At 41.1% G+C, this 14,341-nt stretch overlaps 1 protein-coding gene across 2 annotated transcripts in view; it reads right to left on the reverse strand.

Moving 5' to 3' along the window:
• The window catches only part of rptor (regulatory associated protein of MTOR, complex 1), a 224,229-nt gene that overhangs the window by 27,511 nt on the left and 182,377 nt on the right, over positions 1–14,341 (reverse strand). For both annotated transcript variants that reach the window (XM_063884304.1, XM_063884305.1), the window contains 4 exons: positions 13,982–14,085; positions 11,467–11,644; positions 11,238–11,348; positions 4,098–4,203 (listed from right to left, as the gene is read on the reverse strand). In XM_063884304.1, coding sequence (XP_063740374.1) covers positions 4,098–4,203; positions 11,238–11,348; positions 11,467–11,644; positions 13,982–14,085 — 499 coding nt within the window. The remainder of the gene's footprint in view (positions 1–4,097; positions 4,204–11,237; positions 11,349–11,466; positions 11,645–13,981; positions 14,086–14,341) is intronic.

Consider the following 14,341-nt stretch of genomic DNA (forward strand, 5'->3'; position numbering starts at 1 on the left):
CCACCCTCTCTGACTCCGTCTCGCCTCCTCTGTCCTCAGCAACCCCCCCCCCCCCCCCTCTTCCTCTCATCTCTATCTTGAGGGAACAGACTGAATGAGGGCAAACCTACTGCTTCTCTCTTTCAAAAAAAGAGGGGAACTCAATGCTTTAGCAAGCAGTCAGGAAGAGGGGGGGAGACATGTGTGAGAGAGAGCATCAGCTCTGACGCCAATCTTCTCGTGACTGTATGTGGGTGTGTGTGTGTGTGTGTGGATGGGGCTGCCAATGACGTTGGGGTGTTAGATATTCCCTTTGAGAAAGCTCTGATTTACTTGAGGAGTTTGCTTGCACCCAAGGCTCTGTAAACTGTGTGTGTGTGTGTGTGTGTGTGTGTGTGTGTGTGTGTGTGTGTGTGTGTGTGTGTGTGTGTGTGTGTGTGTGTGTGTGTGTGTGTGTGTGTGTGTGTGTGTGTGTGTGTGTGTGGGGGGGGGAGGCTGTGAGTTACAAATGGCTGTTTCTGACTGTGTCGAAAGAACCGATAATTTAATACCAAGTAGCCTAGGTGCTTACATTTTGAAACATTATAGTGCACATTTTACCGGAGGACTTGAGACGAACAGTGTTATGTCGAAATGATAACATTTGAAAAACATTTCACATTCCGGTTGTGCTTAACAGTTCCTATAGATGAGAGCATAGGGTGAAAGCAGCGCTTCCTCACTGCCTGGTGAAATAATGGCCCCGCCCACTTTCTGGTGCAGACAAAGAAATGGTGGTAAGCGGAAAAAGTAGTTTAATCATGCCTTAGAGCTGCTGTGTCCTGCTCATATGTCAAACAACAAAAACATCTAAAGTTCAGATTTTTAGGAGGATGAAAGAAAATATCATCAGGACCTCCTCAGAGAGGACGGAGATCGTAATGAATTGGTCAATCAATACATGCTTGTCTATGGGAAATACGTTATCACAGCTACATTATGATGCTAAAAAAGTAAACGGTGATCGCCAAAGTAAACAGTTTAAAAAGTCAAACGAGTCACTGGAGTCGCTGCATTACAATATAAAACACAAGCCAAGGAAATGTCACTTTAAGTGTCAGCTGTTTCCTGCCAGTTGTCCGCCGGCAGACTGACCGGACATGAATCCTCTATTGCTTTCAATGAAACCATATATTGATGGGTTAACAAATTTGCATGGTATTCTTAATTTTTTTATGTGATTAGCAAAAACCTCTGAATCTGAATTTACCGCCAGTCAAACGACAGAACATTTATTCAACAAAAAAGAGGCGGGGCCACAATGTAGCGGGAGAGTACCACGTTGGGTTTCCCTCATCTCTAGCAGGAAGCTGGCCTTGGTCCCTGGGCCACACGTTTTCTCCCTCTCTCTTTGGCTCCAACAAACACTCGCTTCACACACAGTAGGCACAACCTTGACTTTTTTTTACATCATTTATTCATTAACCTCACTATTACCCACCCTATTTTTCAAAGCAAGTTAGCAATATATCTTAGCAGCCGGTATGGAGAAGCTACTGAATTATAGTAAGGTGCTTCAGGCTCTTTTGAAACTGAAATAACTGTTAGCGAAGGTAAAGTTTAACTTTATGAAGATGTGTTCAAATGCCAACTGGTCGCATTTATTTTCAGGGTGAATTCAGTTCAAGTACAGTTTTAAACGCAATACAAAATAGATATTAGAAAAGGAATATTAGATACTCCCTAATAAAAAACTATATTGAAATATAATGTGTAAGTTGATTTATATAGAATTCAATGTTTGTTTTTACAGTGGTCTCAAAACGGCCCAGAGAATTTGAGAATTTCACAAGTATCCACAACCACATCTCTGGTATCACTGCTTCTGACTGTGGGTTGATTGACTCAATCATCCGGCCTCACTGCGTACTTACTCTAATGACAGAAACAAAGTTTACCCTGGTCGTGTCTCATTCTGGAATTCGCCTTGATTTAACACGATTCTGTGATCTTAGCACTTTATCTGACACACTGCAGGTAGAGCTTCTACTCAGAAAAGACTGTAGTAAAAAAGGTAAGAATCCTGTCCTGTAAGCCAGGGTTGTCGTCCCAAAGATACTGTAGTAAAGCGCTTAAGTTGTTGCCTTTGGAGTACAAGGACAGGCCAGTTTATTTATAAAGCACATTTCAACACGAGGCAATTCTTCCATCAAGGCTACACTCTTTTTTTACTTTGGGACTATTAGGCTTGCTTGAATACATGAGACAGTAGTGAACTTTTGAAAAAGTCACTGTTTGCAGTTATAGGTCATTTACAGTTGCTACAAACCAAACTGAATATATAAACATGAGGTCCCTGAAGCTAAAAGACAAAAAGGAAATAAATGCTGTCAAATGATGACAAAGCAAAGTAGAAACTCTGAACCTCATGACCCCAACCCAAGCCTCAGAATCCTTGAAAGCCACAACAATAACATGAAAGTGAATTATGCTTGCGCATGCTTCAGCAAAATGACTTTCCTCCTACTTCACTAACCTGAAGTGAATGAGTGAAGGTGTGCTGTGCCATTTCACCGAGGTATTGATGCCTCTTATTGATGTCCAGTGGTCTCTAGTTAGTGAAATATATATCTTTAATGCCAATTCCTCCACTTTCTTGTGATCCATGTCAAACATCCACACTGGCATTATGGGAGCAACTTTGGGTCAACCTTGGTAATTTGCGTTATTATTTTAGCGCTTAATGGTTTCTAGATTGATCACCAACTTATCAATAAGAGAAATGAATCCAAATTGCTCCTCTAGGCATATATTATACTATATACTGTACGCAGAATTAAAGTGTACACTATATAAGTCGCTTTGGAAAAAAGATTCAGCTAAAATGACAATGCAAAAAAAAATACTTTAAAGATCTCCTATTATGCTATACCTTAACAATATATTGTAGGGCCATATCTATACAAAACTTGTCTGTGAAGTGTTTTGCTCAAAATACCAAACAGATCCCCCATTGTAGCATGCCTCATCCCCCTCTATTTCAGCCCTGTTCCTGAAGTGCTGATTCTGTGACTGTCTCTTTAAATTTGAGCTGAGCTGAATCTGGCCACGCCCCTTTGGAGCGTCATGAGGCTCTACCAGCAGAAATCTAAACGCCATATTATGTTCCAAACCACATCCAGCATTATTTCTGAAACAGTATGGAGCTCAAACATTTCCATCTCTCAGTTTACCACAAGGACAGGACTTTTATATTACACATGGTGTCTCCAGTACAGCGTTAGCTCTGACTGTTAGCAATGCTTGCTAATGTAAACACAGACCATATTATTTCGGAAACAGAGTGGTTTCAGCTCGCCGACTGTATATGGGGGACGATATCTTGGGACGTGTCACATGGGTGGGACGTTGCCAGGAGTTCAATGTAAAGCAAGCCCACATTTCCCTGTTTGCGTCATAAGAACGGCAGATCTGGATCAGCTCGTTTGTACCCCCCGTTTTTAGAGATGTGGGTAAGGAGGAAAAGAGAAAGGGTTGTATTTTCTGACAATGTGCGAGTCTATTTACACACCAGGCACACATATTTATGTATAAAAGACATCAAAAAGTACATTTTGCATAATAGGGACCTTTAAATACGTTGATATTGTTACCTATATAAAGCTGTTACTGCAGACCCGTTTCAAACTGTTTCTTATTTGTACACCAACATTTGAAGTTGTGTTTCTGGCAACGTTGCCAATGCCAGTCTAAATGTCACTCTCTTTTGAGCATTAGTCAGAAAATATATTTACAGCTGTCCTTTAGCTTGCTTCCTCCTTAAGAAGCTAGTCGCTAACTTTGTCAATCAGCTGCTTAGTGCTGTGCAGGTGTTGTCCTCTACAGAATGTAAGTTACTGTTGCTGCTCATGTTGAAACCTGAGTTACAAACAAAGCTGAACTTAGAACTCTCTATAGACGATAGCACGCTCACACTTGTTTAATCCACTGTTTCATTAAGAGTACAGTTTATTGATGCTCTAAATGTTCAGTGTATGTTAAAGAAACAAATCATAATTTTAACATGTATGTTTCACCTAATTGTGTGTGTTAGTGTGTGTGTGTGTGTGTGTGTGTGTGTGTAAGTGTGCGTCACTCACCTTTCTGTGTGATGTTTCGGCTCTGCCTTCTGACGCGAGTGTTCCTCAGAAACCTCCACTGCCGCTCCATCCTCACCTGACTCTCCTGGTCATGCTCCTCTGGGATCTGTGAGAGAGGGAGGGTCAGACATGTGTCACTGCATTTGAAACATTTCCAGAAAATAGCACAAGGTTAAACTCTATAACACTTTTAAAATGTCTTTGTAAATATCCAGAGGTAAATTACAGGAAGCCAGATACACACAAGAAGTAGCTACACACATTATTTCAGACGTACTGTTTGGATAACAATCTAAAAGTTACTCTGCTGATATCATAGCAACTATGGCAGATGGAAAGACCCTTTTTGATATTACTCCTCCAATTACGTAATATGATGACAAGCATATATATTTGTATGTAGTTTATTTCTTTACTCCTAGTCTTATTACTAAACTAGTCTAGGAAATCTCACCAAATGTTTCATTGTAGTCTTTATGGTAAGCTAGGCTAACTAGTCCATCTCAATACATGTAAACAAGATTGATACTGATCTTGTTATTTAGTTTCCTCGAAAGATATAGTGTGAGCCAGTTTCCCCATACTGTTTCATTCTAGTCTACACCTTTTGCTAAGCTAGGCTAACTGCTCCAGCTCAAAACCAAACAAAACAGACAAGATTAATATAGAAATTCTTATTTCATTCCCTGAAAGAAATGGTGCGATATATTCCAGTCTAGTGCTTATGCTAAGCTAGGCTAAATACTTCCGCTCAATGCTGAACACACAGAGAAAAGATTGCAATTGATTTTATAATTTTGTTCCCGGAAAGAAATTGTGTAAGTGATCCTTAAAATTGTTTTTCTAAACTATTCCTCTAAAGCTCAGAATCAGCCTCCACTTTTTTTCTAAGACTGCACCATTCGGCTCATTGCTAATACAAAAGTTACCAAGTTGTCTCATCACATTACAGGCCCAAATACTTTGCTAAGTACAAAGTTAAGTGAAGCTTATGCATATACTTTAAATGACTCGAGTAATCAAGTTCACTTTATGCAATCACATCTGTTGAGCAGAGGGAATTAAACAAGTTAGGGCATTATTAAGTCTTATGTAACAGAATGGCCTCCACAGATTTAGCCCAGCTTCTATTTTAATGACTCCTTTCTTTATCAAGACATTCTATATGCAGAATGGAATATAAAGCAGATCTGTCATTTTGCAAGTATTAAAATTGTAAATTAAAAACGTTGCTATTAGTGTGCAGATTTGACAGATATGTAAATAAAAATCAGAGGGTGAACAACAGAGAAAAGCTGCTGCAGTGTGATTTTAAATGCAGGTTTCCAGTGTGTGCTTATTAAGCACATTGCTTCAGCGGGGCCTCCCACGCCCACTGAATGCTAAACAGCCTGTTACACAAACACACACACATGCAGCTACAGTGCCACGTGACCACACTATTACTGTGTGAGATCAATATTCCAGTGTAAGACAAACACACATTTAACACCACAGTGGAGATTGAGAGTAAATATATGTATGTGTGTGTGAGATGTTGTATGTTCAGAGTGTGTTCTGTGAGTGTGGAGTAAAGTCTGGTTTATTTGCATGTCACATAATGTCTCTGTTAATGGTTCCTGAGCAAGCATAGGAGGAGCCAGATTCAGCAGTCAGGCCGAAGTATTCCTACACCTGTCAAAGAGACAGAGTGTGTGTGCGTGTGTGTGTGTGTGTGTGTGTGTGTGTGTGTGTGTGTGTGCGAACATAAGAGCCAGCTGATACTGTGCTCCTAGGGTTGTGGTCCTGCCCTGTAAGCTGCAATAGCAATGTATAATGAGACCCTGAGGTGAAAAGCAAAGAAAGACACTCTTGTATGATATCTCGAAAGAGCTTCAGATTTTGTGGATATAGAGTAAATTCCAGAGTACACTGTATATTAAGAGCCGTGTTGGGCAAGTTACTTCCAAAATGTGATACAGTACATATTACTTATTACTGTCTTCTTAAAGTAATAAGGTTACATTACATTATTACTGTCTCTGAACTGTAATGCGTTACACTACGTTTGTGTTACTTTCACCAAAATAACAGCAAAAGTAGGGCTTTATGCTAAAATGTATTTATTGCAGCTCATTAATTAAAGCTATCTATCTATCTGGCAGTACATGCTGAACATTAGGGAAAGAGCTAGAAATTAAACTCGTGCTCCGTTTAAGTGGGCTGAATAATATGTGATACACGTCTCTGTGTGTTATTAATAACATGTTAGTGGAGCCTCTGCACGGCCCTGTAGCCTGCTGTATATCAATGAGTCTCTATGGCAACGTTAGCTCACCTTGTCATTGGTGTGTTAACGGGGATTTGGCTGACAAGCTTTCTAAAAGCCGGCGATTCCACTGAGGACAGAGGCTGCGGATCTTCAACACTCGACACCGAGTCTCTGAACTTCTCGGGGTTCAAGCAGCAGACCAGAGAGTTACCTTCTGTTGCTTCGGCCTGCCAGCTCTCCTGTCTTCTTCTGTTCTTTTCTCCGAGCCTGCAGCTCTGCATTGTGAAACTGTTTAGCCCTCTTAACCAATAGTAAACAGACTTACTGAGTTACTTTTCTACCTGAACTATTATTTCTCTGGTGTCGGAATGTCTCGCGATGTTTGTGATTTCCTAGAAACAAAACACCACATCATTTCGGGTTAAAATGTGTTGTAAGTGCGTTACTGAGAATTGTAACGGGTATTATATTACCCACATTTCAGAAGTAATGCATTTTATTACTGCGATACAGCAAAAAGTAATACATTACTGTAACTCCGCTACTTTTGTAACGCCTTACACCCAACACTGGTTAATACCTAAAACTCAGAATTTCAATGTATGTAAATGCATAACCCAAGACGAGGTCCCGACGGCCCTTTTTAAAAAAAATATTTTTGGCTGCACCTGGAAGCTTTTTTAATAGTTAGCCTACTTAAAATCACCTAACATCAGCCAGCAGTCCAGTCCCAGTTGTGTGCGTCATTTTCATTGTCCCTGTTTCCGTTGTGTTTTGAGCTTCTTTGCTGTTTGTGTTTTCAGCATAGACTGTATATATTGATGGACAGAGGTTCGTCCGTTAAAAGTGAAGCAAGCGCTAGTCCAGAGCCCCCTGGTGGCTGGCTGCAGTACAATGCGTAGCTCCGCCCATTCCCATGTATTTTCAATGGGCAAGTAACCAACTTTCTATGTCACTTTTCTCACCTAAAACAAATTTTGCATCCACAACTTTTTATTCGAAAAAATAGCTTTCAAGGTGCTTCACATCACACCATTTTTCTTTTTCCCGAGAAATTATTTTCTTTAATGTTATTTTAATAAATATAAAAGGGGCGTGGTTACACTTTGATTGACAGTGCAGCCGCTTGCAACCTCCTTCAACATTTCATTTCATTCAGAGTAGCTGTAGGCTCGGCTGTAGTGGTGTTCTTTTGTCAGGCAACTCATATTTGTTTTATTTGCTGTTATTACTTTACATTTATATATTGACAGTCATGTCGTGTTGTGCTGTTGATTGTACTAACAGGCCATCTCAGGGGAGCTCTGTGCAGTTTTTTCGGTAAGTGAATATTAACTTAATATTAGCTAGCGAACTCATTAAAATGACGGTAGCGATAGCTTAGCCGCTAACGTTAGAAAGTTAACTTAATTTGACAGTAATCTATAGATTTTCTGACATCCTTGAAAGGATTATGGTCATATACCAACGAAAAACAGATAGATTTGTATGTTGAAGACGCTCGAAACATCGAGATTTCTAATGAGAAAAAAGTTAACGTTAACGTTTAAATATTCTAGGCTGAATATTTAATGACAGCTGTCACAGCTGGCTTTGCGATGAGGGTGTTTGACGTGCTCTGTGAAATACATGAGGTGAAATTAACAAATAACATTATTCTTAGTGACATTAGGTAGAAGGATGGTTATTATTGTTATTATTTATGTATCTTATTTGACATTGTGCCAGGAATAGCGATCTAGTTGGCAATCTGTTACGTTACGTTACCAGGTTAATTTACCTCAGCATTCAGCGGTACTATGCATTATTAATTTAAAGATAGAACTAGTCTAATCATTGTCAGTATATTGTCAGTTTATTTTATGTAACGATGGTGTGATAGGCTAGTTCTTAGACGAAGCCGTGTACGTGTACGTGTACAATTAAGTTATTAGCTGGTAAACTGGTGTCTACAATCAAAAAATATAAGCTGTCTGAGGTGTATTTCACAAACACAGACAAGAGGTTTGTTTTACATACGTTACACTTACCGGAGAAAATCCAAATACCCAGACCGAACTGGGCACTGTAGTTTCAGCCAGTTTAGCCCCAGAGAGTCGGACTCGGCCTGTGTGTGTGGTGGGGAACGGACGGAGAAGGGGGCGTGTTTCACTCGATAAGGGGCGTGTTTCACTCGATGAGTGGGCGGGTCTGATCGCGACCTCCTCTTCACTGCGCATGCTTCAGATTCTACTGCGCAAGCGTACTTCGAACTGGCTCCAAATTTTCAAAGATGGCGTCGCCTCGGTTGCTTCAATTCTATAGAACACAGCTGAATGGAGCCACTCTGTCCATCTATATATACAGTCTATGGTTTTCAGCCTTTTGTTAATGCAGTTTTCCTTAAGCCCCGCCTCCTATCTCCCGGTCTTGGCTCAGTCAGATGAACGGAAAGAGAAAATAACTCTGGATTTGACTTTTAGCGCATTTTACAACTTTAAAGACCCCAATGATTATAATAAGGGCTATGAATGTGTTCAGACTGGGGAGTTGCTTTAGTTAAAAATATCCGCTGATTTACAGACCTCTTTCCTGAATGTCTCTTTTGGGCCCAATGAAGTCATGGACTGACACAGATTTTATAGTCCCACCGTGACCAAAAATGTGCATCAATGTCTGGAGCACAGCCTGGGGCTTGGTTTAACGCATTTGCACCTGCTGGCCACCATACATCCGGCTGAAATCATTGAACTTAGAGTTGACGGCCAATGGGCACAAGATTTGGCAGGATGGGCGGGTTCTTGCAAACAGTTTATGAACTACTTTATCATCCAAATGAAAGGTTATGGTCCCACAGATGGGACATTCACATTCTGCATTTGACCCATCCTAGTGTTAGGAGCAGTGTGCTGCCAAATGTATGGCGCCCAGGGAGCAGTGTAGGAAACGGAGCCTTGCTGAGGGACACCTCGGTAGCACATGGTCTTTCGGGGACTTGAACTGGTGAATTCGCGCAACGGCAAACTCTTCCTCCCCTCTTTCACTTACTCTTCCCAGCCAATCATTGCTCTGCTTTTATCACCTTTTGTTGCCACTTATGGCTCCATCTTCCTTTGACTCGCCCCGCTCAAACACTTTCTCTTTCTTCTTTACTTTCAACACCTCTTCTGTCCTTCCCCCTCTCTCCCCTCCATGTGTTCTCTCCTTTTCATCTTATTTTCATGTATTACTTTGTCTTTTTGTCTGCGTTCTCTCTACATCCTCCACCCCTCTTCTTGCCCTTAATGTCTCTGCGTTCTTAATATTTAATTACAAGTAAATCTACTTTTCTCTCTGTGTCAGCTGCTCTCGCTTGTGCTCACATGAATTTCTCATACTATTCTCCTCTCAAATATCTTTTTAGCTGACCCTCATTATTAAGTCTTTCCTAAATAATTCCCTTCTTCTTCGTTTAACCTCGATATAATGTGCTGATTTGTTTTACCCCCCCCCCCCATGTTGAGGCTGCTCAAACAGACAGAAGCCTAATTTAATTTTACAAAATTCGGCAGCGACGACTGTGCACGGTCAAAAGCTCATCTTTTAATTGTACACTTTCCTCAGGAGGATGTTGCGTTATGGAGCAGAGAGCGCTCAGTTATTCAGGAAAGCGTGTTGCTCTAGCAGCAGGTGCTTCCTCACGGTGGGACGGGTCCACAGGACTTCATTACTCTCTAAAAGACTTCCCATCACACAGCTCCTGTCCTCAGACGGCTCGGGCTATGCTGAAGCTGCTGCTTGTAAAATGCCTCACAAACGTGGACCTACGACACCTCTCCATATCAATATTGATGTGGAGACTGAAAACCTGTCATAGTGGTTCTTTGTTGCTTAGCAACCAATCTAAGCTGCTTTTGAATCACTAGATTTTATGATGGAGGAAAACAAAAAATACTGTTTTATAATGATTGATTAAAGTAAGAGGGAATCTTTTTGGTCAGCTCTATCGTGTGTAGAAAGGTCTGCATTTCATCAAAGCAGTAAGCTGGACTGCAAATGCATTTTATATAGTACCTTTTTTAACCCGAAATTATGTGGTGTTTTAAGCCTGTTTACTAATTGGTTAAGAGGGCTAAACAGATTAACGATTCAGAGCTGCAGACTCGGAGAAAAGAAAAGAAGAAGACAGGAGAGCTGGCAGCCCAAAGCAACAGAAGGTAACTCTCTCTGGTCTGCTGCTTGAACCCCGAGAAGTTCAGAGACTCGGTGCAGAGTGTTGAAGATATGCAGCCTCTGTCCTCTGTTTAATCGCCGGCTTTTAGAAAGCTTGTCAGCCAAATCCCCGTTAACACACCAATGACAAGGTGAGCTAACGCTGCCATAGAGACTCGTTCATATACAGCAGGTCACAGGGCCGTGCAGAGGCTCCACTAACATGTTATTAATAACACACAGAGACGTCATGTTACCGGTATCACATATTATTCAGCCCACTTAAACGGAGCACAAGTTTAATTTTCAGCATACTGCCATAGATAGCTTTAATTAATGAGCTGCAATAAATACATTTTAGCATTTAAAGCCCTACTTTTGCGGTTATTTTGGTGAAAGTAACTCAAAGTAAAGCAAAAGTAGTGTAACGCATTACAGTTCAGAGACAGAAATAATGTGATGTAACATTTTATTTTAAAAAGACAGTAATAAGTAATATGTACTGTATCACATTTTGGAAGTAACTTGCCCATCACTGGTCACAATCAGCCCTCTGATTGTAGGATTACCATCTAACTCCTGAGCACCAGCCCCCCCCCCACAAATGTTCCTTTAAGCATGTGAGAGAAGCAGGACTTATGGCTTCTTGCTGAATATAAACACACACATCCACACTGATGGGATAGAGTGAAAAAGAAGACAAGAGGAGACAGGAGTACCTTCATGACGGGCTGAGCAAAGTACTTGGCGCTCCAATCACACAGGCCCGTCTGCAGAGAGGCGCTGATGTAGTTCCTGTGGCCGCACGGCTCGTCACCATCTTCCCCTCCCTACACACACACACACACACACACACATACAACATTTTTCACGCAGTTCAAAGAGTTAAACTATAGAAAAAAAATACCCCCCTCCCCTCACAGACTGGTGCGGCAGCTGATCCTTTACCTGCTCGGGTCCCTTGTCAAACATCTTGCGAGTGCGGGGGAACTGGTGGGAGTGGGGTGCCTGTCCTCCCAGCGTGGGGGTGTAGGGAGGCCGTGTGGCCGGCTGCTCCCTGGCCGGGGGTTTGGGCACATCGTTGGTCAGACTGGAGCTGCTGGTGCTGGGCATGGGGGGGGAGCCACTGGAGAAGCAGAGACAGGAAGTTAGAGCTCATCAACCTCACCTTTCATTGTCTAATGCTAACTTCTCTCTAGCATTATGCATTATTGCTAATTTTTGGTCAAATTTAGAACTGAGAAGACCAGGGACTATTTCTTTGAGTAGGCTGGCTCAACAAATCCAAGGTTGCGGTGGAATAGTCAGTTTAGCTTAGGAAGGTTCCTAATGGAGCAAAATGATAAGAGCTGTTGGAATTCTCTAGATGATAGGAAAGGAGCTGTAACACTTCTTTCATAACCCCCTTTAGCTTAGGAAACACTGGACCTTACTTTAGGAAAGGAAAAGAGAAATTGCTGTCCCACAATGCCTTGCGGTCGCAACTTTTACCATAACACAACATTTGGCCGACAGATCGTGACCGAGAAATGTGTATCATGAAAGTTATGGTGCTTATTAAGCAGTTTAAAACTTATGCCTTAACTTGCTTTAGTGCTTTGTTTTGAACGTTCAGCTCTATATTAACCAAAAGGAGAAATATGAACTTCTTTACTTAAATGATCAAATAAAGTCCACATTTCACAGTGTTTGACACAGGCATCAGTTTCACTTTCCTTTTTTTATTTCCGTACAACTCCAACCTAAAGGAGAATATATGTTCTCTGTTGTCCTCGTTCATAAAGCTTAAACAGCACCATCAGAGAGCACGGTGCAGCGTAGATGTGCTTTCAGTAGTCCTGTACAGAGAACTGTAGTTCCCCACAGCAGACGCACATTAATAATGTCCACTGGTGCATCCTAAATACATTGGATAGTGTAAGTGCAGTCGGATTCTCTTGAAGCCTGGTCGTCTTTTCCTAAGTCCTTTTGAATTCTCCTACTCCTTAACCCTGTGATATTTCACGCAAAGGTCACGGAATAGTAGATAGGATTAGAAGATAGGAGCTGGTTTTTGGACAATTCGACCGTACCCTAAAACTCCTGATCAGAGACACTGGGTACCTGGAAGCTGCTATCTTTGTGAACTCAGTGCACGCTCACATAAACAGGGCGTTTGGAGTGTCATTTGACTCATGAACTGCATGAAAGCGATCGGTCTCTCGTCTACTTATAAGCCTTATAAGAATACCAAAAAACCCCAGAGTAAGCCAACCTGTTTCTTCAGATAAGAGAGTAATATTGGAAGAACTGTAATAATCCTGTAATATCATGACTAATAAGTTTACCACTCAATGTGACTCCTGTTTATTTATAATCTGAGAACTGCGCATCCAACAGCTCTTAATCTTTAAGCAGGATGCAGCAGATTTCATCTATAGATGTTTAAAATTGCATTTAAGTTGGATATGAAGTGCAAAACAGCCTTTAGCAAATAGGGATGAGTCAGTAAGGCATATTCCAAGCGGTGAAATTATGGTTTGAAGGAATTATACCAAATTTCATCTGCAGGTGAATTTCATAATGATGAATGATATATTGTTCTGATGTTCTGCATCACTGATAAGACTGCTGTAACTGTAGGAATTTTATCGGGGACATAAATGTGACGTTAGTGTTCCACAACTTTAAATATATAACTTATTCCCTCAGCTGATAATATTTACCTCTCATAGATCGACTATAAAGTGACGCTTTTAAAAGGAACTAGTTAGTGAACAGCTTTTTTTTGCATATTTTAAGCCAGAAGATAACCTCGTCTGAAGCTATCCTTGGATGAAGACATCTACTCATTTTATTCATGCGTGTTTTCCTTTTTTATTTAATATGTTAGTTTACTGATTTTATCTAGCATTTTAATCTGCATTGTCCCTTTAATGTGACGCTGTAAACGTCCCCGCTGTGGGACAAATGAAGGACTTCTGAGTCTGAGTGTAGCTTTAGTGTCAAGAGAAACAAATATGGAAACCGACTCGGTTTTATATTTCATATTCATCATATAATATTTATATCCAGGGTTTAAACTTCATTATTATGTCATTACTTGCATAATGTTTTCCTGTCGGAGGTTTGTACAAACTCTTGTTCAGGCACAGATACACATCACAAAATATCTTATGAAATGAAATGTTTCCTGTGTGTGTGGCTCCTTGCTTTGTCAGCAGTCTTGAGCTACGCACTAGTATTTGCATGAAAACTAAAATCAGACATTTGAAGTGGTTTTAGTATTCTCCAAATGTAGGTTCCTCACTCTGTGTCATGTGGCATATGTTACAGGCTTTACTAATGTTTCTGTGTGTGTGTGTGTGTGTGTGTGTGTGTGTGTGTGTGTGTGTGTGTGTGTGTGTGTGTGTGTGTGTGTGTGTGTGTGTGTGTGTGTGTGTGTGTGTGTGTGTGTGTGTGTGTGTGTTTGATGTTCTCTCACCCGGCCTGGTGGATGTGTGTGCCCTTGCTGGTGGGGCTGGCTGGCGCCGACTGGGTGAGTGAGCCAGAGTCCAGGATCCTCTGGGGCCGAGCGTTCATGGTCGCCTGTGGACAAAGAAATTGTGTTTTAGTTCTCACGAGACACACCTGTGGTCTGAAACCAGTTCAACACACCCTGGATATCTGTGTGTTCTCTGGCTTAAATCTCCCTAACAAATGTAATCCCGCTAAAAAGTCCTACGAGTCAACCTAGGGTTTATAATTCAGGTTATGCGCACATTTACATGAAAGAGGCGGGGTTAGCAACATTTAAACCAATCACAAATATGAAGAAGCATACTGTCAGGAGAGCATCATATTT

The sequence above is a fragment of the Eleginops maclovinus genome, chromosome 5 (genome assembly GCF_036324505.1).
Source record: "Eleginops maclovinus isolate JMC-PN-2008 ecotype Puerto Natales chromosome 5, JC_Emac_rtc_rv5, whole genome shotgun sequence".
NCBI lineage: Eukaryota > Metazoa > Chordata > Actinopteri > Perciformes > Eleginopidae > Eleginops > Eleginops maclovinus.